This window comes from Cibotium barometz, chromosome 42, assembly GCF_041138505.1.
Source record: "Cibotium barometz isolate CiBa-2024 chromosome 42, ASM4113850v1, whole genome shotgun sequence".
Taxonomy (NCBI): domain Eukaryota; kingdom Viridiplantae; phylum Streptophyta; class Polypodiopsida; order Cyatheales; family Cibotiaceae; genus Cibotium; species Cibotium barometz.
In genome coordinates this window covers 35,025,086-35,049,915 of record NC_141087.1, presented here as the reverse complement: position 1 = coordinate 35,049,915, position 24,830 = coordinate 35,025,086, and the positions used below count along the sequence as shown (strand labels likewise).

Genomic DNA, 24,830 nt, shown 5'->3' with positions numbered 1-24,830 from the left:
GAATTATCCGGTGTGATTTTCGTCATGTTTGCCTTGTAACACTGTAAAATTCGATATCCAAGTGGTTGGGGTTGCAAGTAGCCCAAGATTTATCGAATTAATTCTACGTGTATACTTCGTAGCGAGTGTTGCAGAATTCTGAGGTGATTTGTAATCTCTGCAATGGTGATTTGTAATCTCTGCAATGGTGAACACATGGTTCAAAACAAGTTGTTCCTTATACTTTGTATAGTGATGTTTTGCATCGCTCTTGGGTTTTGAGGTTGTGGGATCATCCATTAAAAGCAAGGAGGTACAATTTTTGTGTCACAATAGTTTTCGTGATCATTTGATGGTATGGGACGTCAAATGTTTCATGGAAAATTGTGACCTTGGTGGTATGGGACACCAAGGCAAACACTGGAAATGGACTTTCTTGGATTTTGATTTTGTGGTGCGTAGTCACTACATAGATTATGTCTGCACAATCTATGTTATTTGATTGACCATTGGTGGTTGTTTACTATGTCAAATAGGATGTTGATCCGGAGTGATCAGATAGGTCTCTTGACATGGATATTAGATGTTGGGGTAAAGGCATTATGCCCACCCTTATAGTGTGTACAAGCCCATAAGTTATAGTACATAGTACACTTAGTACTTTTAATGTACTAAGTGCACTATGTGTACTAGTGCAAATATACATGTGTGATAGGGGAGTCACACACTCATACATTGAGTTGACTTATCCCCACATGTCTCTCTCTCTCTCTCTCTCTCTCTCTCTCTCCCTTCTTCTTCTCTGTGTATGTCTCCCACATGAAACCCTAACTCTAATCTCCCTTCAACTGGTATCAGAGCCAGCCTGCAGCTCTTTGCATGTGCAGTTTCCTTCCAACAAGTTTCATTGCAGTCCCCGTCCGTCAACAGCCTGCTTACGTTGCTGCACTTGTCGCCTGAACTTCCAACAAGTTTCATTGCAGTCCATCCGTCAGCAGCACGACTCTCTAGCAGCTGCTTTGCTGCACGACTCTCTACGCTGGCCGTTGAGAACGCTGGTGTCAACACGTTGTGATTGTAGAAGAACTGGTCGCTGGTCAACGAGCTGCAGTGCTGGAAGTCGCCTGTGCGCAGAACCGGTCGCTGGTCGCCTGTGCGCAGAGTTATTGAGCCGTAGTCGCCTACAAGCAAGCCGTTGAAGCCAGGCTGGGCGAGCACAACCCGCCACCACTAGGCGAAGGCGGCGACCACAAACACGGCCTGGCCACAAGGTGTAGCAACGCAACCGTGCTGGCCGAACATCTCTAAAGTAGCTAGTGTGCTACTTGAAGAAGCGTGGCGTTTCTGGTGCTGGTTAGCGTATTGCTGGCAGCGGCGTACCCATTCGCAGCCTCTTTTGACAAAGTCGTTCACACCTGCACGACTCTCCAGCCGGGGTCTTGAAGGTCACCTTGTACGCTTGCACCTTCCCCGCAGGCTTCAGCCCGAAGGCCGGATTCACATTGGAGAAAGGAGGCAGCCACAGAAGCGGGCTTGAGAGCAGCATCAGCATCAGCACGAGTCGGCACTTCAGCAAAGCAGCATCCGTACCTGCACAACAGAAGCAGCATCTCATACAAGTCATCAAATACATCGACACCCCTCTTTCTGCAACATAAATCAGAAATTGCCCGAGGTATTTGCTTCAATTTTCGAATTTGCATGTCCAATCATCAATTGAGCTGGTACAATCATCAATTGAGCAGGTACAGGTGCCAAATTGCGCAAATTTTGAGCAAAATTGGCAAAATTGGGTGACATTGGTCACATTCAGGATCAATTTGCAGGAAATTGGATGTCAAAATTTGGGGCTTTTGATGTAATTGTGCAATTGGGCATTCATACATGCTGTATGATGTGAGAAATCTCACATTCGAGCAAAATTGCAGGAAATTGATGTGCAATTGGGCATTCATACATGCTGTATGATGTGAGAAATCTCACATTCGGGCAAAATTGCAGGAAATTGATGTGCAAATCAAAGGGCTTTTGTGCCAATTGGATTGATTTGCATGCAGGCAGCACTGGCAATTGATGCTTTGGGCAATGTGTTGATGCCTGTCAAGCACTCAATGTGCCTGTAAATCAAAGGGCTTTTATGTATTGGATGTATATGTGGCCAGGGGGAGGCATTGTGAAGACTCTGGATGCCTTCATGTGCGTTAATGTACCATGTATGATCAGAAATTGATCTTAAATCAAGGGGCTTTTCAAGATTTTATGCTTGTTGAGCTTGGCAAAGCAGCAGGGAAGACTTTTATGTCTTGAACCCTCAGAAATCCACTTGCAGTCAAGGGGCTTTTGCTCAATTTCTGTCCGGGACTGTTGTATGCAGTGGTGGGGACTGTAAAAGTCTGATTTTCACTCATTTGGACAGCCAGGAGAGCATTTATTGCTGCTGTACTTGCTGGTACAGATTTGGTACAACTTTGTACAAGTTTTGGCATGGCTGTACATTGATTTGAGTGAGGAAAAGGCTCATTCTCAGCTGCTGTACTTGCCGGTACAGATTTGGTACATCATTGGTGAGCACTTAGTACTGTTGTACGGTACTTTGGAAGGGGAACAGAGCACATTTAAGGTGCTGTCCTAAATCTGCAGCAACCAGATTTTGGTGATTTTATCACATTTAGTGGGAGTAGAGGCATTTGAGCTTCCACAGTGGGAGATAAACTTTGGGAGAACAACTGTGAGCACTTTGTGTGCTTTTGGTGCAGTGTTTGCACATCTTGCAGGGAGTCAGGCATTGACAAAGGTTGCATATTGCTATGGCAACCACAGGTGAGAGCTCTTCATTGCTTCACATCAAGAAGCTTGAAGGCTCACATAATTATGACATTTGGTAAACCCAGTGTTATAATGTGTTGCTCCAGAAGAAGCAGCACAAGCCCATCAAAGAAAGGGGTGTAATGCCCGCTTCTCTTACTGCTGAAAAATGGGAAGATATGGATGAGCTGGCAAGATCTACTATCATGTTGTCTGTGACAGACTCTTTACTTTTCAGCATTCGTGAAGAGAAGACAGCTTGGGGAATGTGGCAAAGATTGCAGGACTTGTATGCCCAGCAAAGTGTCTCAAGCAAAGTGTATTGGTTGAAGAAACTCATAGGTCTTCAAATGAAGGAAGGGGCGTCTATGACAGCCCATCTAAATGAGTTTAATGGTGCTGTCAGCCAGGTAATCAATCAAAAGTTCGCAATGGACGATGAGTTCAAAGCCACTTTTCTCTTATGCACTTTGCCAGAGAGTTGGGACACATTCAGGACAGTCACTAGCAATTCAAATGCTATGCTGTCATATGCAGATGTAGAGGGTGCTCTCCTTCAAGAGGAGATGAACAGGAAGAACAACTCTGCTGGAAAGTCCAATGCAATGAATGCACGTGGGAGATCCCAGCAAAGGGGTAAAAGCCAAGAATGGGGAAGGAGCAAGTCCCGCTCCAAAAAGGACTTGGAATGCCATTATTGTGGCAAGAACGGACACATCAAAAAGCAATGCTACAAATGGAAGAATGATCAAAAGGAGAAGGGCAAAGGAAAAGACAAAGACAAAGATGAAGCCAAAGATGTAAAGCCAAAGGGCAAAAGTGGAGTCAAGATTGAAGAAGTCAATGTGTCACATGCAGGTGACAGTGAGGATGAAGTCCTATTCACGTCTTCACTTGATGCCCATTCACTTCTTGCAGGAGATGGTCATGGTATGCACTCATGGATCATTGATTCAGGTGCCTCCTTTCATGTCACAGGTTGTAGAAACTTGTTTGTTAGGTATACTGCTGGCAATGAAGGAGTAGTTTATTTGGGTGACAACCATGCATGCAAGATTCTTGGCAAAGGTGATGTGAGGCTTGTGTTTTCAAATGGCTCACAGCTTATGCTCCATGATGTCAGGCATGTGCTTGAGATCAAGAAGAACCTGCTTTCTACTGGATAGCTTGATGATGAATGGGAGAGTTAATTAGGGTTATTCATGTGGGAGACATACACAGAGAAGAAGGGGGAGAGAGAGAGAGTTGTGGGGATAAGTCAACTCACCAAGTGAGTGTGTGACTCCCCTATCACACATGTATATTGCACTAGTACACATAGTGCACTTAGTACATTAAAAGTACTAAGTGTACTATGTACTATAACTTATGGGCTGTACACACTATAAGGGTGGGCATAATGCCTTTACCCCAACAACCTCCCACTTAAAGGCAAACTGCCCTTAAATGAAGGAAAAGAAAAATCAGCATGTACATGATAATATACAAGGCCATATCAAGGCTGAAACTGGCCTCATCCAATGCCCATCAAGTGTCTGCAATGAGCAAACCGTTCCGGAGGCAAACTCTTTGTCAACAGATCAGCCGGGTTGTCATCCGTATGAATCTTAACAAGCTGAATTTGCTTGTTCTCTATCACCTCTCTGATGAAGTGATACTTCACATCCACATGCTTCGTCTTTGCATGAAAGAGAGGGTTCTTTGCCAACTGGATGGCACTCTGACTGTCACAATGCAACAATGGAATATCCCCTGTATAACCCAAATCAACCACTAACCGAGATAGCCATAATGCCTCCTTGCAAGCCTCTGTAGTAGATAAGGCAGTGCATTTCTGCATCCTGGATATCCATGACACAGCACCTCCTGTGAATGTAAACACATAACCGGTAGTAGACTTCCGGTTATCTGGATGACCGGCATAATCCGAATCCGTGTAACCATGCACTAATGCATCCTGTTTGCCAAAGCAAATGCACATATCCTGTGTGCCCTTCAGGTATCTCATGACACCTTTCACTGCTTCCCAATGTTTCTTGCTAGGGTTGGCCATGTATCTAGAAACCACTCCCACTGCAAATGCAATGTCCGGCCTAGTAGCAACCATGGCATACATGAGACTGCCACAAGCTGAAGCATACGGAATCTTGGCCATATCAGCCCTGCCACTATCTGACTGTGGGCTGTCCATAGCAGTGAGTTTCACATATGGAGGCAAAGGAGTACTAGTCTTCTTCCCCCCATCCATATTGAACCTCTGCAAAACTTTGCCAATGTATTCCTTCTATCGTCCCGAAGTATCCGCATACCCAAAATGTGATTTGCATCACCCAAATCCTTCATATCAAAGGTCTGATGCAGCCTCTTCTTCAAGGCATCCATCTCTTTACGAGATTTCCCGGCAATCAACATATCATCAACATACAAGATGAGGATCAATAGACTGCCATCCAAAGCTTTCTTGGTGTATAAGCAGTGATCTATGTCACTTCTCTTGAAATTCTGTGAGTTCATGAATGTATCAAATTTATGATACCATTCCCTTGGTGCCTGTTTGAGCCCACAAAGGCATGTTGCAACTGACGGCTCTCATATGCCACTGCATGGCCTTCTTGGTTCAACACTGCACCAATACAACTCCCACATGCATCACATTCCACTGAGAAGGGTTTATGCAAATCTGGAATGATCAACACTGGTCTAGTTGTGATTGCTTCCTTTAACTTAAGAAAGGCATTCCTTTGCTTATCACCCCAGTGAAAAGTAGCTTTCTTCTTTGTTAAATCATGCAAAGCCTTTCTCAAGCAAGTCATCAACCTGCGCCATAATCTCTTCTTGCTGACTTGCACTCACCTTGTAAGGAGGTCTATTCGGGGCCGTACTCCCAGGTATCACATCAATACGATGATACTCGGGACGCCCAGGTGGCAACTCTCCTGGTAATGCATCCCTGAAACAATCACCATAACCACGCAAAAAGTCTATGCGCTCTCGGGTTAGATGATCTACATTTACATTCTCATGTTCAGATTGTTCTCGTACAAAAACCAAGTAAGAACAAGCTGACTTCTTCATTATTTTGGAAACCTGAACATGACTTACAATAGGTATGGTACTACCTGGAGTACCAGCTTCTATAACAAGCTCTCTACCTCTATGAACAAAGCTGATTTTCTTGGACTTATAGTCCTTCTTGGGCTCCATACGAGCATGCCAAGGCATCCCCAACAAAACATCACATCGTGTGAGAGGAGCAACTAAGAAACTCTCATGATCAAGATATCCCTGTATATGAATTCGGAGTTTGCCAATGATCGGCGTTACATCAACTCATTTACCCTCAAAAGCGGCATCTGCATTCATTTGAGTCCCAAAATTTGATACATCCAAGCCTATGGCAGCAGCCATCTGCACCGAAATGAAATTATCTGTGGATGCATTATCAAACAAAAAGAGTGCGGGCTGATCCATCAACTATCCCCATGCTTTACATATTGTTCTATGATTAGGGGGTTGCCCCGTGTTTCCCTGCACATCGGGCACAACATTCACATGAGGTTTTTTGCATTAGAATCTGAATTCTTGGGGTTCTGCGGGCATTTAGTAAATATGTGATCCTTACTGCCACAAGCAAAACATTTCCCATCACGTACATAATCAAGCCTCTGCTGTTTTGATAGCCCAAAATCATTGCGTTTACCCCTCGACTTCTTAGACGAGTTTCCCTTTGTATCTGAGGCATCTTTCTGCTCTTTTTTATAGGGCTGTCCACCCTTTTTCTGTCATAACCAGCCCGTCTCTTGCCCTTAAATGAATTTGAATTTGAATTGTTTTAACCCACTTCATATGCAAATTTTCAGCTATGAGTGCCGAGTTTATCAACTGCTGAAGAGTTTGATTTGGATACACGTGTAAGCTCTCTTGAATGATGGGGTGCAAACCTGTTTCAAACTTCCGTTTCTTCTCCCCATTAGAAAAAAACATAAAGGGAGTAACTTTCAGCAGTACCTTCCAGTACTTAGCTATGTATGTCTGCACTTTCTCCCCTTCATCCGGCTTCAACCAATCCCACTCTTTGCATACATTCTTGGCAAAGTTTGGAGGCAAGAATTGAGCATAAAACTGAATTTTAAAGTCGTCCCATGTGCCGGCAGCACTTGCATCCAAAAGCTTGGCCATCCACCAATCACTAGCTATCTCTTTGAGATGCATACCCACATGCCTGAGTTTAGACGTCTTAGAGAAATCTTCATTGCAAAAAGCAATTTCAAACTGTCTCACAAAAGCAAGCGCCTTCGTAGTATCCATCTTGCCATAGAAGTTCTCAAACTTCACATCTTTGTCTCCCGACCTGAACTCTCGGCTTTTCTTTTTAGAACGAGACCTGTCTCTAGCCTCATTTCTAGGCTTAGGAGACTCATGCTTGGGTCTCTTTCCACGTACTCGAGACACGCTCCTGGAGTGGTGAGAATCTTCACTTGAAGAACGCTCTCGTGAAGATGCATAATGGTGACGAGGATCTACATCTCTTGATGTATTGGAATCTGCATGTGCTTCCACGCGGGGAGTCCTTTTTGTACCTGCGTCACCCAATACATCCTTTTTGCCTTTCAAATAAGATATGGCCAGCTCTTTAGGATCTTCATATCCCATCTCTACTGCTATGGCCTCAAAGGCTGCATCAACCCTTCTTTTTCTTTTCATTCAAAACCCTTTGCACATCAGGGTCATTCTTGAGAGACCGCAATTCAGCTGTCTCCTCACGATAGCGTCTAAGTTGACGCTTGAGAGCCTCTAGCTCTGAAAGTATATCGGCTTGGTCACAATATGCGGATTTAGCAGACTGTTGTGCATTTGAATGCTCACCAGACCCTGCTTGCATGCTCATGTTTCACAATCTGTATGCTCAGCAAAAAGCTTTCCGTATGCCCAAAAATCATCTTTCTCAAGCAAAGAAAGAAACCAATGCTCTGATACCACTGTCACAAACGGGCACGTGTATACGGAACCAATTCACTACCAAAACAGCATACATACATCATTCTTGGCATATACATGATTACCATCATTGTGAGACATTACATGAGCATATACATCTTGCAAACATAAACCAACTTGCACATGACACAACACTAGGGGCTGAAGTTGGGCCAGCGCCCCCCCCCCCCCCCCCCCTTATCTTTATTACCAACAGAAGTATTTATATGTACAAGATGCGGGTGCCCAGAGAGTACACACTCATCTAGCCGACACCAGATTTATCCAACTGTGAAAACATAGGTAAACACATTACTTGCAACTCCTTGGTCACCAATCAAGGTTGAGTGGTCACCAACCACTCTTGTTGCAACACCCTCGGTCACCAACCAGGGTTAAGCGATCACCAACCGCTCGTTTAGAAATACCCTCGGTCACCAACCAGGGTAGAGTGATCAACCACTCCTATACTTTGATAGAGCGGTCACCAACCCTCTAACAAAGTGCTGTCCCAAACCTGCAAAACAGTAACCAGCCACGGTTTTGGCTCACTGGCCACCCACAGGTTCCACCAGATCACATCCCCAGGCCTATTACTTGTCTAGGGACATGTTTGCTCAAGTTTCGTCGCGAGAAACCTACTGCAAACGTGTACAAACAGCCAATAATGGCTCTTACAACGGTCGGCCAGCTCCTGTTGAGTCTCTGTTCACTCCGTCCAAGCCCTGTTCTCCATAGAGTAGCACAAAAACAGTCCCAATAGCCATGCGCCAGCTTCTAGAAACAAATCTAACAGCCTGCACCCATGTAGATCCAGTCGGCCAGCCCTGTAGAGAGAGAGAGAAAGAAAGAAAGAAAGAAAGTTGTATTAACGTCTTCTAAAGGCCAAAATGACCTATGAGACCAAAAGGTTACATCATATCCATGAGGTACATCATCCTGGGTACAAAATAGTAATAAAGAAAGATAACAAAAAATCTAGAACTTTAAAATCTGATCTAGGTACATGAGCAGAGAGCTCTCATATCACCCTTATACATCCCTCATGGGCCGCTGTGACATGGTGCTCAAGGTGGTAAAATTGAGCTTGCGCGAGAAGGTCCTGCGATGATGGGAGATGATGGCCCGCATCTTCTTGTGGTGGCGTGGGCGTGGGCGAGGGCCATGGGGTCTGGGGCGTCGAGCTCTGCATAACTCAATGGCTCTGTCGAGTGTCACACCTCTCGGCCGAGCTCCTACACTAGCTGTCACAGAGGACGGAAGGGACGGAGTGTTGGAACGGAGGGACGCCGAGTCGGGACGGTTCAGGAATGGGGACGGCAGGTGACGGTTGGACGTCCCCCTGGAGGCGTCCCTCACAAGGGATGGTGAAGGGGACGGCAATAGGAATGGGGACGGCAGTAGGAACGGGGACGGCAGGGAGCCATTCTAGTCATGGGCCTTTAGCCTTGGCCCATAGGCCTTGAGCCTTTGAGGCTTTGGGCCTTGGCCTCTCTCTTGCCTCCCTGAGCCCTCCCTATAAGAAGACACACACACACACTCCCTCTCACACTTCAAGCTTTATCTTCACACACACACACACACTCTCCCCCTCAAAGCGGCAAGCCTCAAGGGCCAAGGTCTCAAGTTTCAAGCTCTCACACAAGCAAGCTGTAGCCTCTCAAGACACACACTCCCTCACACACTCTCTCTCAAGCTTCACACACACACACACACACACACACACACAGACACACACACACCCACCCACCCACCCATCCTCACACTCAAGTTCTCCCTCAACTTTCAAGGCTCAAGCCTCACTCACTCTCTCTCTCTCTCTCTCTCTCTCTCTCTCTCTCTCTCAAGCTATCAAGTGACAAGGAGGCATCCATCATCCATGGCATCCTCCTCGTGGCTGTGGCTCTTCAAGTTCCAACTACCCGTAGAAGGATGATGGGATGGACATGGTGGGATGAGGTCAATCACACCCCATCCCCTCATGGAGGTGGTGCACAGCCATGGACATGCAAGCTTTGCTTGTATAGGCGAGTGGGTGGTACTGACAAAGTAATTTTTAAGTGCCGTTCCGTCCCCGTCCCCGTCCCCTACATATGGCCGTCCCCCGTCCCTTGTGACTATGTCCTAGTGTCCAATTGAATGAGGTCCTGTTTGACGACGAGAGGGTGCCTCCAAAGAGTACTGGAAGAGAGAGAGAGAGAGAGCTTTTATTAACGTCTTCCAAAAGATCGAACTCGGCCTATGAGACAAATCGGTGTACCTGTATGGGATATCCTTTGTCATCCCAACAAAATGAAAAAGTACTGAACTAAAAAGCTGAATTTGGGTGTGCAATAAGTACAATGAGTGGGGGAGGGGATGGAGCTCTACTACTAGGAGAATGCAAAGCTATATGCATGGAGTATACAATCATGATATGCAACCTAGCTAGCTCCATCCTTTACCATACTAGGGGTATAAAATGGTATACATCAATGAAGGGGGTGTCCACTGCTCCCTGAAGAACATGCCTGGGTCTGCTCTGAAGCGAGCCAGTAGCTCCGCACCCTCTTTGTGAAACTGAGCTCTGATCTTTGTCATCTCTCTCTGGTATAGGCGCGGTGTCCGAAAGCCAGGTGTCCTCTGCCTCCTGCGGGCTCTGAGTGTCTTTGCTCTTTGGAGAGTAATTCCCTATCGTGTAGGGGTTGGGAGTGGGATGGATCTCTGAAAAAATGTAGTAATCTGTGTTTGTCGTCCCCCCTCTGGAGCTGTCTGAGCCTGTAATGATGTCTCTCTGTGACGCTGCATGTCTAGAATGAATCTCCCCAGTATGCGTTGGTCTGCTGCCTCAAAGATCTGGCGTAGGGAATGTGGCTCTCTGAATAAAATGGGATATCTCTCTCTGATGGTTGTATATGCTCTGCATCTGCATACATAATGCTCCTCACTCTCCACCTCCTCTCTGCACAATCTGCATACCCTCTCCACTCGGGGGATCCGTGCTGCTCTGCCAGTCTTGATCTCCAATCGATGTGATGAAACTCTAAGCTGACCAATAGCCACTCGGGAGCCGTGTGGTAAAAAGCCCTCCATGTATCTAGGCCTCTCTAATTCCAGTATGACAGGGATGCACCACATATCCGTCTCTCATAGTGAGAGAAACAGAGTATTGAGACAGGACCTATGGCAGCTCTATACACGAGAGACATGGATATCGCCTACACAGCCTCTTCCACTGAAGATGCTATACTACAGAGATCACTTCATGAGTATCACTGATGATGGATTTAGGTGGTAGATGATCCATGTCTAGGCCATGATGTGAGAACCAATGTGTGACCTGTGCATACCATGATCCTCTGTCTCCTGCCTCAGCCAGCTGTCTAGATGCCTCAAAAGCTCTGTATGACAAATCTGTCCTGTGGCATCTCTCTGAATCTGTCTAGCAGGCATATAGTCTGGAATATGGCCTCTACCATCATAGGAGGTGCAGCAAACTCTACTCGGATAATGTCATGAGGTACTGACGGTTTGCTGCGTAGCATGCGTGCCATCTTGAGGGCCTGTGGTCTCTCTATCTATGTCCACCAATGGGTAGGAAGGCCTGGCAAACATACCACTGCTCCATACATCAGTGCCGGTGTGACTAATGTGTAAAATAGCCACCCCTTCGTCCGGGGCTCCTGAAAATGCGCCTGGTGGCACTGTCTCTCTAGCATAGCCAATGCTGCATATCCCTGTGTCAATCTAGCTTTGGCTGCTGAACCCATGGTGAAGCGTGTGGCTGCTGCAGAGAAGGTAACCCCTAGGTACACGTATGATGTCACCACCTCCACCTGGCATCCTGCGAGAGTGAATGTCAGCTGACTCCTGCCCTGTCTCGATGTATGAAAGACCATAACCTTGGTTTTGCCAAGGTTCACAGTAAGACCCCTCTGTGTGCACAAATCATCGAGTGCATGTAGATGCTGTTGTAGACCTCCTGGAGACTCAAACACTAATACAATATCATCAGCATAAAGCGTAATATGTACTGAGGTACCTGCTAAATCAACTCCATCTCCGCCTCCCCGTGTAATGAAGTCAGCCACCTCATCAATGTATAACCCAAATAGCGTGGGGGAAAGTGGGCATCCTTGCTTCACACCAATGGTGCTAGCAATAGTCTCGGACATACCTCCTGGACATCTGACTTGCCCAAAAACCTGCTCATATAATGCATAGATGCCCCATGTCATATATGTTGGTATGCCAAGAGACTGCAAGCGCTGAAAGAGCCTCTCTCGTGGTACTGTGTCAAATGCCTTGCGGAAATCCACAAAGCAGCAATAGAGCTTTCTCTTCCTCACTCTGGCCTTATCAATCATACATCTCAAAGTGAATACATGGTTAGTGGTAGAGAAAGCTCTCTCTTGAACCCTGCTTGCCCTGATGAGCGTAAACTTGCTCGCTTAGCATGTAAGCTAAGCTCTTTCTCCAACATTGCACCATAGAGTTTGGCCAACACGTGGCCAACCATAACCGTCCTGTAGTTGCTCGGATCAAGCATATCCCCTGTTTTGTGAATTGGCACAATGGTGTGCATCGTCCACTCCGCAGGCAAACCCTCTGCTAGTGCCCTGTTAAACAGGTGTGCAAGAAAAGGAGCCAAAGAATCTATTGCATATATGAGATGCTCACCCTGCATGGTCGGCGGCCCGTCCATGCTGTAGGCGGCGGATAGCTTCCTTTACCATCGAGTGGGTAAAGAAGCTAGCTGTGGTAGGTCGAGGCTCCTGTGGCTGAGGTTGCCAGCTGGGCTGTAATGGTATCCATAGGTGCCAGGGGATCCATGAGTAGGAGCCCATCCTCTACTCTGCCAGTGTATATGTCTGCCATGTCATGTGTGAAGTAGATGGTAGTGTGTGGCGTCGGTATGTGGGGGGCTGGTGATATTGGTGATCCGGCTAGTGAAAATGCCAAATGTATGATCTGCCCCAATAGGACGAGGTGGAATGGAGAATGAGGTGACAAGCTGTGATGCCTCCAAAGACCCCATAATGTAGTCTATCACCGTGCCTCCGGTCCGTGTATGACCCCCATGTGGGAAGCATGTCAACCCTCATGATCCCGGCCACTGTAGCATCCCGTTATAAATAACGAGACGATGCCTGGCTCCCAACTCTAGTAAGTGGTCCCCATAATGTCCTCTGTCTGGTCCAGTGTCCTCTGATGCCCGACTAGCCCCTATCTCCTCTGGATCCATAGGGTGGAGGATCTCCATGTCATCATAGTCATACACCTCACACTGTCTGCTCTGTGTGTGGGCATTGAAGTCACCCGTAAGAAATACTTCCCCTAGTGTAGAATAATGCATAATCTCCTCTGATAGGCAAGTGTATGGCAAGGCTCCTGTCTCCTCCTCCTGTGGCATGTCCTCTGTAATGACATAGGAGGATCCTGATGGAGGAAAGTAAAATAGGGCTATGTATATAACCCTGTCCTGTGAGAGCTGTAAGCTGATCCACATGTATCTGGCCTCTGGATCCTTGCTACCACTCTCAGTCTGCCCTGTAGCTCTCGTCTGAATAGAACTACTACTCCCCCCGACCCTCTCGAGGTACCCTGGCGTGTGGTCCTCCTGTATGCTGACTCCCACTGGAATCCCTCTACTCGAGGTAGCCCTCTGTCTCGGCTCTGATGTGTCTCTGTCAGAAGTATGATGTCTCTCCCCACCATAACATGCTCCAGTCGTCCAGGCTGCACCCATAGTGAACCATTACAGTTCCATACTGCCATGTGTATCTCTGTCAGTGGCCTGCCAGCCAACCCTGGGACTCTTGCTGTTGGCATGTACTCCACCTGTAGCTCATGCAAATGAGTAAACTTGCTGTTTTTCCTGTCCAAACAACTCCTAACAGCCCACGTTTTTCAGATGAGTGCTCCACAAGTCAGGGCTTGCCCACTTTGGCCCTCCCACATCCAACTAGCCCGTTCATCACAGGCGTCGTCCCCATAGGACCAAAAAGTACTCACCAGGGTAACCACCCTTCCATGAGTCGAGAAATCATGCCAGGATCTCACACCAGGATACCAATCCCTCCTTGGAGCCCTTCCACATGTATTCAATCATGACATCATTCCAGACGTTTGCCAGAGAAGTGGTGACAGGCGCCCTCACCCCCAGACCCCAGATGCACTCGCCGTCCGCACTCCGCCGGTGTTCGGGCTCTGCATCCGGTCGAGCTCCCACGTGCCCTTACAGGCTACGTGACAGCCCTAGCCACCCCGCTCCCTCCCTCGCGAGCCAACCATCACCCGCTTCTTCCGCACCTAGGAGGAGGACACCCACACAGTGGATCCCGTGGACCCACGTCGAAAGCTGTTGCGGACCCACCTCGCCTGAGAGGAGTTACCTCAAACCAGACATGCGCGCTCCAACGTGCCCAGCGCCCACGGCCTCCGGAGGACAGCCACCATCCACTAATCAATTCCAGATCTAGGACATGCTCCATTGCCATCAGGCTACCTTTCCATGTGACGTAGCTGAGGGAGACCTCTTGGCCATACTCATTTGCCCCATGCTTGATATATTGGAGAGTGATATACCATCTATTCGGGGCTGATGCTCCTCTCATGTTTCATGTTCCTTGTATTCTATGATGAGATTTCTATGGACATTTTTGTATCACTCTAGTGAGATAGTTTTTATTCATTCTATTTTATTTTATTTTGTTCCATGATGAGATTTGCCATAGACATTTTTGTATCACTTTGGTCTCATAGGCTCATTGGGTCTTTAGTAGATGCTTAGGGATGCACATGCACACATGCATGTTTATATGATTACATAGCTTTATCTTATTCTCACAAGATACTCCAGATATCTAACAAGATAAGGGCTGAGGTCTTCATATCAAACACTTTACAAAGGCAGACTTTTCTTTCCAAGGAGAGGTACTGCGATTAGAGGATTTTTATGTGTGCACATTAGAGATGCATGCATAAATGTGAATCGTAATATTATTCCCTGTTTTGACTAGTTGTAGGCGCATTCCATATATATTTACAGCCTCTGATGGGTGTATGCTTCTTACCACCTCTCATCTCATGTCCATATATAGCCCTATGGGAGTTACCTTATTGATGTTTTTAATGCACGTGTCATTGACTTCCTTCGTCATTATTGAACCTCTTGTTTGTGGGACGGAGAAAAAGGTCTCTGCAAAGCTCAATTTTATAGCTCATTACAGAGTTTTCATGATGAGGTAGGTTTTCTCACCATGAATCCTTGAGTCTTAGAACTGAGGTACAGGGGTCATGTATAGTTCCCGGTAGGAGTGTGGTAGCTTAATTATTCATAAAATTTAAAGATAAACATGTTGTTTCTTTGTTAAAAAAGACAATGGGGTGTGTAAATGTTTGCAAACACAGAGGATTCAAGTGTGTGTGTGTGTAAAGTATGATAATTGTAGCTTCTTGCTTGTGACGAACAAGCTCTCTTTGTGCCCTAGGAAGTTTGATGTCACAATGTTTTCTTGTCTCAGGGTTGATGAACAAGAGGGAAACCCTAAACTACAAGTCGTCCCCTATACAGGGGGCCATACTGGAAAGAAGGAAAAGAAATCGAAGAAACAGAGACTCATCATGCAGCAAGATGACAAGGAAGAGAAGGCGTTTGCAGCAGATGAGATGCAAGAATGTCAAAAGGACAAGAAAGGTCGAGAACTTGGAAGCTCAAAGGCAAATGGGGCCAGAAAACAGAAAAGAGTTGAGGCCATTGGAAGCAGAAACGATGTGGCAAATGATGCTGAGGAACCTACTGTAGAAAAGCATGGTGTTATAAGAAAGAGTAGCCATAAGAATGTGTCTCTCTCTACCAGGTATTTTAAAGATCCATTTCATGTCTTTCTACCTTATACATTTTGTGTATGAAGTGTAGCCCTAACTCTCTCTCTCTCTCTATATATATATTTGTGTGTGTGTGTGTTTGTGTGTGTGTGTGTGCACGTGCGCGCACTGTGTGTAGACACACACATGCACACACATAGATGCATACATACGTATATATGTATGTGTCTCTACACACCTTTTTTTTTGGGGGTAAAAACACTATCTATATTAATGTACAGAGTGAAGCCTTGAGAGAGGAATCTTCACTATGATATACATCTAGAAGCAGTGAAAAAACAAATCAAACTGAGCTTGATCAATCTGTTGTAGCTGATAGCTGTCATGTGAAGATTGTTGTAAAGATTGATGGAAGTAGAAATTCTTATCAATCTTTGACGAATGGAAAACCATTTGATTGCGGGCAACCCCTATAGTCCATATTGCCCAAAATCGCAGCCAGGCAATAAAGAGATGTATATTTTTCAAACATCCAAAAGTTCTTGGAAAAAGAAATCTTACCACAAGTAAACTAGAAAGTCTTCACAAAAAATATCTACTGTACCAAAATAAATGCCGCACTGTTTCTTTTTGATGCTGACAAGAAGGGCATTTAGCAGACGCAATATGTCTGTTTTCCAAAATTTTTCCAATGGGGAATACTCCAACAATACATCTCCACATGAAAACTTTTTTCTTTAGAGGTAAATTACTGTCCCATATATTATGCAAATTTTGCTTTCACCATTTTGCGGTTTGATGGACTCCCCAAAGATGATTAGCATAATTAGAAAACTATGGTTTTCGGAGAATCGATTGATACAGTCTAGGAGCAATGAGTTGTGATAAAGGGACTTTAGGGAATGCTCCATGTTCCATTCTTTGCAAAGTCCAAGCTGCCCTTCAATAGGGTCATCCAATAACTCACCAAATGGCTGTAGTTGCTCTCTTCAATTTGTGTCCAAGCTGGTTTGCGATGTATGCTCAAATGCCAATGTTTCTGTGCTTTTGGAAAAGACATTACTCTTCCTTCGTTGGTGATGACATCTTGACACAAGTAGATACCCTTTGTGGACAGGAAGTATGCCTTTCTTGGAGAATGCAAAGCAAGTGGACAATCAAATGATCGACTCCAATGTAGACTTTCTTGTCGTAGAGAATTTCCTATCTCTAGGGTTTACCCAACTAGTGAAGATATTGTAGAATCTTTTGTCAATTTTTAATTAGTTGAGTAGAATAACGGCATCCGACAACTTTGCCACCAAAATCTTCCAAGGAGTGAGCTCTCGTTTACCAAAAGAGTCAACTTTAAAGTTTCGACATATGTCAGAGATCATCAAAGTCCATGGTTGATTCTGTGCAAAGTATGTGGAAAGCATAGTGCCTTTTCTGGCCAAGACATGATAATGAATATTGAGCATATTCAGCCCACCATGCATTTTGGGGTACTAGACACAATCAGATTTCAGCAGATGCATGCCTTTTTTCTGGGTAGAAGTCTTCCAAAAGACTTCCATCACTTGGGAGTCGGGACATAAAATAATGAAGCTGCTTTTTTATCCACACCAAGAGGGGGAGGAAAAATTGTATGTATGCCATAAGAATTGATTGCACAATTCTGAGGCGAACATGCAAAGGCTAGTAATCCAGCTTCGCATGAAGTTTTTGCATAACCCAATGTTTGGCATCTTTAAAAGAAATATTCTAGTCCAATGGATAACCCAAATGTCGCACTATCTCATCAGGTTGGCATATAATTCCTGGCCACAAGAGAGCATGCCAATCTGTTTGTTTGAGAGGCAACAAAGTAGACTTTTGAAAGTTGATAAATAGCCCTGCTACTTCTCCAAACAAATGTAATGCTTGCATGAGACATTGCAGATCCTCTCTCGTGTTTTTTGGAAAAAATAAAGTGTCATTAGCATAGACTTCAGCAACGAGATTGCCTCCAGTAGGCAATTTCAAGCCATGAAGATAACCTTGTTTAGAGAGCACATCCAAATACACAAGTAGAGGATGAGTAGCAATAGCATACAACAATGCAACAATGCACTCAAGGGGCATTTGCCATCCTTGCCTTGCTGAGCGGCCCAATACCCATTGAAAAGACAATCCTTTTCCTAGGATACATCGAGCTGTGCTATCTTTATACAGCCAGTAAATAACATTTTGCATTTTAGTGCCAAAACCAAGCATTTGCATAACTGTAGAAATGTCATCCCACTGAATTGTGTCAAAAGCCTGGGCTACATCAACTTATAATAAGAGCACATCTTGGTCAGTGTATTTGGCATATTCAACTCCCACATAAGCATTACAAATATTGTCTGTGATTTGTTGTTGAGGTACAAAGATCTCTTTTAGGCACGAGTTTGACAAGTCCCTCTTACCACGATGAGGGCATAATGCCTTCTATCTATAATTGATTCATCATAAGTAAAAGAGGGTTTGCAGTGATGATGATCTCTTGAATGTCTTCTTGGTGTGTATAGGGCTCCATCCATGATGTAGTCTCCACGTCTTTGCTTGATCTCAGAATTGCAAAAAGAATTCTATTGTTAAACCATCCTAACCAAGAGATTTCCATCTTCCCAAAGATTTGGCTAGTCCTCCGGAGCCTTTGGGGCCCCCTACCGTGTGCGTGGCTGTGGGTGGTATGGGGACTCCTATCTATAACCTCTCAGCTCAGGTAGCCAACTCCCCTTGCACTGGTGTGTCTCTGTGTATCATAGTTGCATTCCGTACTCGTACTCATCCGATGAGTACCTTTAGTACTCTCCGTACCACTCCATACGTACCGTACCTCATACGGATAAGGTCTTCGTACCAAATATGAGGTTCAATGTACAACACTTATTTGGCTCGTTTTCTAATTATTTTAGTAGTCAGTTGTCATTGCTCAGTATGGATGTTAGATGTTTCTTATTTTATATATATATATATATATATATATATATATATATATATATAGAGTAAAAACCGTGAACGTACTTAAAGTACCTATCTTGATGCGTACTTTACGTACTTGTACCATACACGTACCATACCGCACCATACCTAATGTGACATGTGAGAGATTGATCATAGTAATCACGACCTTAGGCTAACTAAACTTCACTTAATGATGCTTAAGAGATAGACAAATAGTATCAATGCAATGCAATGCAACTATATTAGATGAATGGATTACAATGAGATCTAAATAGATCTATGATGCTGTCCTAGATGAAGATCCTTCTCGAGAGGAGAGGGATAGGCTGAATGCTGATGATGAGTACTGTTCCTTGCTCCAGTGTTGAGGTCCACCCTTCGACGCCAGCTTCCCTCTATGTAGGAGGTAGGAATGATGAACTATGTGCTGAATATGCTGGCTATACTGCTGATCTGCTTCTCCCTTGCGCCATGGATGAGGAATGCTGAGGAGAGATGAGACAATGGACTGAATATGCTGCGCTTCTATATATATGGTGTGCTGCTGTTATACATGCGTATGCTGATATATGCCTGAATAATACTTGGATTAATGCTTAAATGTCCTGCTTAATGTTTATGGATGCTTGATGATGCCATGCCACTTGTACACCTGATGGGTGTGCATGTGACACCTAAAGTACTCAACCACTATGCTGTGTATAGTGCTAGATCGTGCCCTCTGAATGTCTCCTCAAATAGGCCTGCATCTGTCCGTAGAGCCCCATTGCAGTTCCAAACTGAAATTTCCAACTTGGTCTCATAGGTCTCGCACCATCATTGGGTGCACTGCTCGGTGATAATCACCCTCTGGTTTCTGTGCAGTCCATTTTCCTGCCTTCCGTGCCTCTAGTATGGGTGACATGCATTCCCTCCTGTGTACCACTTGGGCTGGTGTGAGGTCATCCTCTAGGTTAAGTCTTTTCCCCCTTCAAGGCTTGCCTTTTGCCCGCCTACCAAATTTATGGGCAGCCCACCAAGTGTTAGGTGGCTGCCCCACCACCTGGCACCACCCTTGTCTGGGTATTGGGCTCTCTTGTATCTTTGCCAGAGGGATTTGCGCCAGCATGTAAGAGGATATTGTCAACTGGAGAGACAGATTGAGGGTTCAGATGTTGTGTGACTGTGTGTGGTGCATATGTTTATGATAGTTATGCTTGTGCGTTAGTGTTTCTCTGTTTATAGAGAGGGCTGTTGGGCAATTTTGTGTGTGTGTGCATGCACATGCACATGCACCCGTGTGGGTGTTTAATTCTTTGGTGCACTGGTTTATGTCCTTTCTTAATGATGGCAGCTCATCTGGTGAAAAATTGGAGGATGAGGAGAAGAAACCCGTGCTGCAAGTAGAAGGTGAAAGTGTAAAAGTATGCTATCTTATTGCACTGATGTCTTGATGTACTGTTTAATAAAATATTATTTCAATCTCCATTTTTAAGTTGAGTGGAGCTAAGAATATGAATTAAATTGTGGTTTTTAGAAGCCTAGCCGAAGTACTTTACGGAAAAAAGCGAAGCGTCGTTGGAAACGCGAGCATCGAGAAGTGTTGGCAACAAAAAATGTAAGCTTTAAAGCTGTTGCTATGCTGTGACATGTTGGGAGTCCTGATATGTGTCATGTGTTGAGATTTGCTATTGAATTCCTTTTGCACCTTGCAGAGTGAAAAGCCTGCCAATGGCCCTTCAAAAACTACTGCTGCTCACAGTGATGCCACAAAACCACTTTCTTTTGCTTTGCAAACTAAACATGAGGATGATGTTGAGGCTGAAGAAGAAAGGCTTCCACTTGTGGTAAGGCCAGGACATATTCGATTCGAACTTTTTGATGAAGGTACTGATTATTGCTCTCTTGAAATGTATCAACATTCAAATGACATGCTTGTAGTAGATCACACATGTACGTGTGTACCTGCTGACATGCATGCATACACATGCACTGAACGTTACTGGAGGTAGGTTGCAGCGGACTTGCTTTTTAAGTTTTCAGGAAGGAGCATTTCACAAGCATTCAAATTGTGTGGTTGCATGGTTTGCCAAGGTGTGGAATCAGTGCCTTTGACTCACATAAGATGATGTGTGTCTGTGTATTACACAAGTACATAAACTGCACCAAACATTGTGAAGGCTTCATGATGCCAGCATGGCAGTTGGTCTCAAATCTGGCATCTCTGCATTGAATGGGAACGCGTGCATCATGGCTAAAGTGGATATTCTAAATCCATTGCATTAATTACACGTGTTTCTTTTCTGCAGATGATGATGATAGTCTCCATGCCCAGCATACTTTGGTAAGTCTTAAGCTTTGGCTTTGCTTTCAAATCATGTGTAACTTATAAGACATTGAGAGGTTGTGTTGCTCAGACAAAATCCTAATGAATCAAAACCATTTTGCAACAGCCTTTACTTGGTTGGAATAATGGAATAAGCAAGCGAAAAGGTCAAAGCTGGGGGCAAGAAAAGCCAAGAAGAGGTGGCAAGAACTTGAAAGGGAGCGATGATATGGAGATTTGTAACTCTCAAGCGATTGAATTTGAAACTCTTCCCCCTCTTCCAATGGCACCTCAGGTCTCTCTCTCTCTCTCTCTCTCTCTCTCTCTCTCTCTCTCTCGCTCCATATATATATATGTGTGTGTGTGTGTGTCCCACCACAATGCTTGCACATATTGTATCATCATTTGTCTCATGGGCTGCTTCAGCCCCTTGCAGAAAAAAACTAAAGCTTTCTTTCTTTATGTGCATGTGCATGCGTGCTCGTGCACATGTGTGCATGTATCATGTATACACATTGTGCGCAGAGCTCTTCACATGTATATTTATACAGAACCTGTATTTTCTTTTTAATGTAGTGTTGAACTTGGTCACTCGTATACTTGGGGCATGCATGAATGCTAACCATGTCTATCCACATTGTGCACATATCGTTCACTTACTACATGTATGTGTGCAAAGGAGAAATATATCGTTGCTGCTTTATGACTTATGCAGTCTGCTATTATGTTGGCATCCATGCCTAGCAATACATTGCCTTGTTTGACCGCTTCTAGGCAGTCAATTCCATGGCCCCTATAAGGGACCTCAGTTGTTGTATCATGATGTTTTGTTTGTGGGTGTTGTGGGTTTTCACCTCGCAATAAGGTTTCCCACTGGTAATATAAGAATTACCAAAAAAAGCATGTTAAGAAATTGTGTGCCACCTCGTCACGTGCAGATTTAAATAGGCTTGGTGGATCTAATTATGCCTCTGTTTGAGAATGGCTTTGCACCTATGTATATGCATGTGGCTTGCACTAATTATTTGCCCCACTTTGTGGATGCATGCACATTAAGAATACACCTCACACACATGTTTCGTATGTGCTTGTGCATGGTAATATATAACCACTTTTTGTGCAAAAGTGAGTATAGCATGCATGCAGGATGCTTGTGCTTACTTATCTTTCTACATTTATCTGCAAAAAGTACATGTTTTTGCTGTTGTTAATAGATACTAATATAATATGCAATTTCCAGAATGGCGATGTCATAGCTTATCGTTTATTGGAGTTGACGCCTTCCTTTTGTCCAGAGGTTTCTGAATATCGTGTAAGTGCATTTGTTAAGTATGCAAAGAATGACTATCAATAACTATATCTAGCCCTATCATCTGTTCTTAAGCATCTATACAAGTTGTTTGTGCTTTATATTCTGCACTGGATATCCAGTTCTGACAGCCTTCAGCAAGTGGATTTGGTTTTACGGGATGCTGTGGGTCTTTGAGATGTCTTGAGAACAGTACATGTGTGTTGGGATGCAGCTAATTGCTTGGAGGTTGTGATGAGTACCCCTTGCGGTGGAGGTTGAGACATGCTCTAGTCGGGTGTCCTTATATCTCCTCGTTTTTTTTGTTCTCTGGTTTGGTGCTGCACGACATACTTGAAAGAAGATGTGAGGAGCCTTTGGGCCTCCTTTGCCTCTCATGAGTCTGTCCTTGTGTCGTTACCGTTTTTTTTGTTAAGTTTTTTGTAATTAGTTGTGTAGGGAAGCTTGTTACCTGCTGTGCATAGCTGTCCAATGCATGAGGGGTGGGCGTCCGTATGCTTCGAGATGAGAAGTCAATAATAGGCATCTAGTTCACATGGTTCTCGTTGCTGCATTTGGTCCTAAGGATGCACACACCGTGTGCATGAGTCCAGCGGGCTTGTCGGCTTGTAATTTGAGGCTCATCTGCACACTTTAGGCCTCTAATAAGCTTGGGCATAGGAACAAGCCCTTGGATAATGCTTGGTACTCAACCTTGCTCTCATCTCGGATAAGGATTAGGAGTTTACTTGAGTAAATGGAGAGTATGCATGCAAGCTTAGTGGATTGGCAGTTTACTTGAGTAATGGAGGGTATGCATGTAAGCTTAGTTAGCTGCAAGTAAATTAATGGTCTAGGCCCCTCATGCACTAAGTGTGAGGCCTAGCCACTAGTCCTTCTAATCCATCCGTAGGGAGGCCTAATTAAGAGGCTCCTGCACATTGTTCAAGGCTACTGAATAAGACTTTATGTCTTGTTACTCTTATCCATTTCCATTTGTTTTTTCAATTCTAGTTACATCTCAAATTTTAGAGTTATATTTTCCTCTCTGTTACTGGCTACTGTAAAACGATCGGGCTTCTCCTCGGGCAGTTACAAGTAGGAACCCTGCAATTGGATGCCGGTCAAGCACCAAGGAGGCCTGAACTCCGAGAGGAGCTGCCAAGGGGGGCACGGGCCCAAACTTAAGAGTAGCTGCCAAGGGGAGCATGGGCCTCAAGTGCAAGAACCAGAGAAGGCCATGCACAAGTCCTGAGGGAAAGGGCCCACACCCAAAAAGCAAGGGTGTAGACGATGCCCACGGCACAGTCCATGAGGAGCTGACGGACGTGCAGTGTGCACAACATGGCAAGAACTTCTGGCTACAGAGCTAAGGCAGGCAGCAACACGCACCACGACAGGTGCTACGGGTGAGGAGGGGGGGCCCCAAGCCCTCTCTCCACTCTTAAGCTTGAAGAGAGATTTCCTTCCTTTTGCACTATATAGGGTTGGGCCCGGTGGTTAGGGTTTCTTTCTTCTTTTCCCAGTCCATGTGGTAGCACTAAAATTTCAAGAATTGTGAGGTCTCCAAAAGGAAATTGCATAGTCTATTGTGTATATACATTTTTTGAGAGGTCTTTGGGGTTAATTTTAAGATAAAGTCTTCTAAGGAAATCTGAAATATCAAGGCACCTAGTGGAGTATCTTTAGCACATATAATGGGATGTAAACTCTTTGCAGATTATAGTGTTATGGGTGTTTATTTGCGTTTTAAAAAGGGGAGTTTATACATGGGTGAACGTTTGATCATGTGTAAGTGTGTTTGATCTAATGGGTGTGCCTCATCGTTTCATGATCTCTTATTCATGAAGTTTAGGATGCATCAAGAGGGCTGGTTGTAATTGATGAAGGGTTATCATGGATTTACCCAGTATCAACCAAAGGTCTATTGGTTAAGGCTAGTTAATGAAGTGTGTTGATTAATAGTTGGACGAGCGGACATCCGCATGGTCAACAAAGTGTGGACATCCTCTTGGTGCACTCTTGGAGGACATCTGCACATCTCTTGGCATTTTGTGGGCTGATGTTCCTTGAGAGTCCTTCTGGTGTGTGGACTTTACCAGTCACGGCCTCATATAAGGCCATCAAGCCCCCATATCGTGTCGAATGGAAAGTGAAGCCTGTGGGCCAGAGTCAAAGGTGTCGGAAATCCACAAAACATCAATATACCTGTTGTTTCTTTGCACTCGCCTCCTCAATAACGGCTTGGAGAGAAAATATGATCTAGGGTATAGTAGTTCCTCCTGAAGTTTGCTGGTCTTTTGCTCTTTGTCCCTGTCTCTCTACTAAAAAACTAATCTCAGCCTCCAAATATCCCCATAAATCTTGGCCATCATGTGGCCTATCATGATGATCACACAGTTGTTTGGGTCAGTGTGGTATGGTACTTTATGGATGTGGATGAGAGTGTTGGTGGTCGAAGAGGGGTGAAGCTTGCGCACAAGGCCCTATTGAAGAGTTCTGGAAGGATGGGGACCAGGGTGTGATGCCCACATGCGAAGTGTTCCGCACAAAGATCCTCGTGGTATTGAGCCGGACCATCATATGCAGCTTTGATAGGTCCTTGGTGACTTTGGTAGTGTTGAAGAGGATGGCTGAAGTGGGGCATGGAATGTGTGGCTATGGTATGGGCTGATTTGGCACATCATAGAGACGTCC

At 44.9% G+C, this 24,830-nt stretch overlaps 1 protein-coding gene across 2 annotated transcripts in view; it reads left to right on the top strand.

Moving 5' to 3' along the window:
- LOC147614423 (sphere organelles protein-like protein) overlaps positions 1 to 24,830 on the top strand; it is a 137,152-nt gene that overhangs the window by 60,367 nt on the left and 51,955 nt on the right. For both annotated transcript variants that reach the window (XM_086780964.1, XM_086780963.1), the window contains exons 4-10: positions 15,267 to 15,602; positions 19,874 to 19,943; positions 20,057 to 20,137; positions 20,235 to 20,406; positions 20,829 to 20,863; positions 20,973 to 21,140; positions 22,086 to 22,157. In XM_086780964.1, coding sequence (XP_086637090.1) covers positions 15,267 to 15,602; positions 19,874 to 19,943; positions 20,057 to 20,137; positions 20,235 to 20,406; positions 20,829 to 20,863; positions 20,973 to 21,140; positions 22,086 to 22,157 — 934 coding nt within the window. The remainder of the gene's footprint in view (positions 1 to 15,266; positions 15,603 to 19,873; positions 19,944 to 20,056; positions 20,138 to 20,234; positions 20,407 to 20,828; positions 20,864 to 20,972; positions 21,141 to 22,085; positions 22,158 to 24,830) is intronic.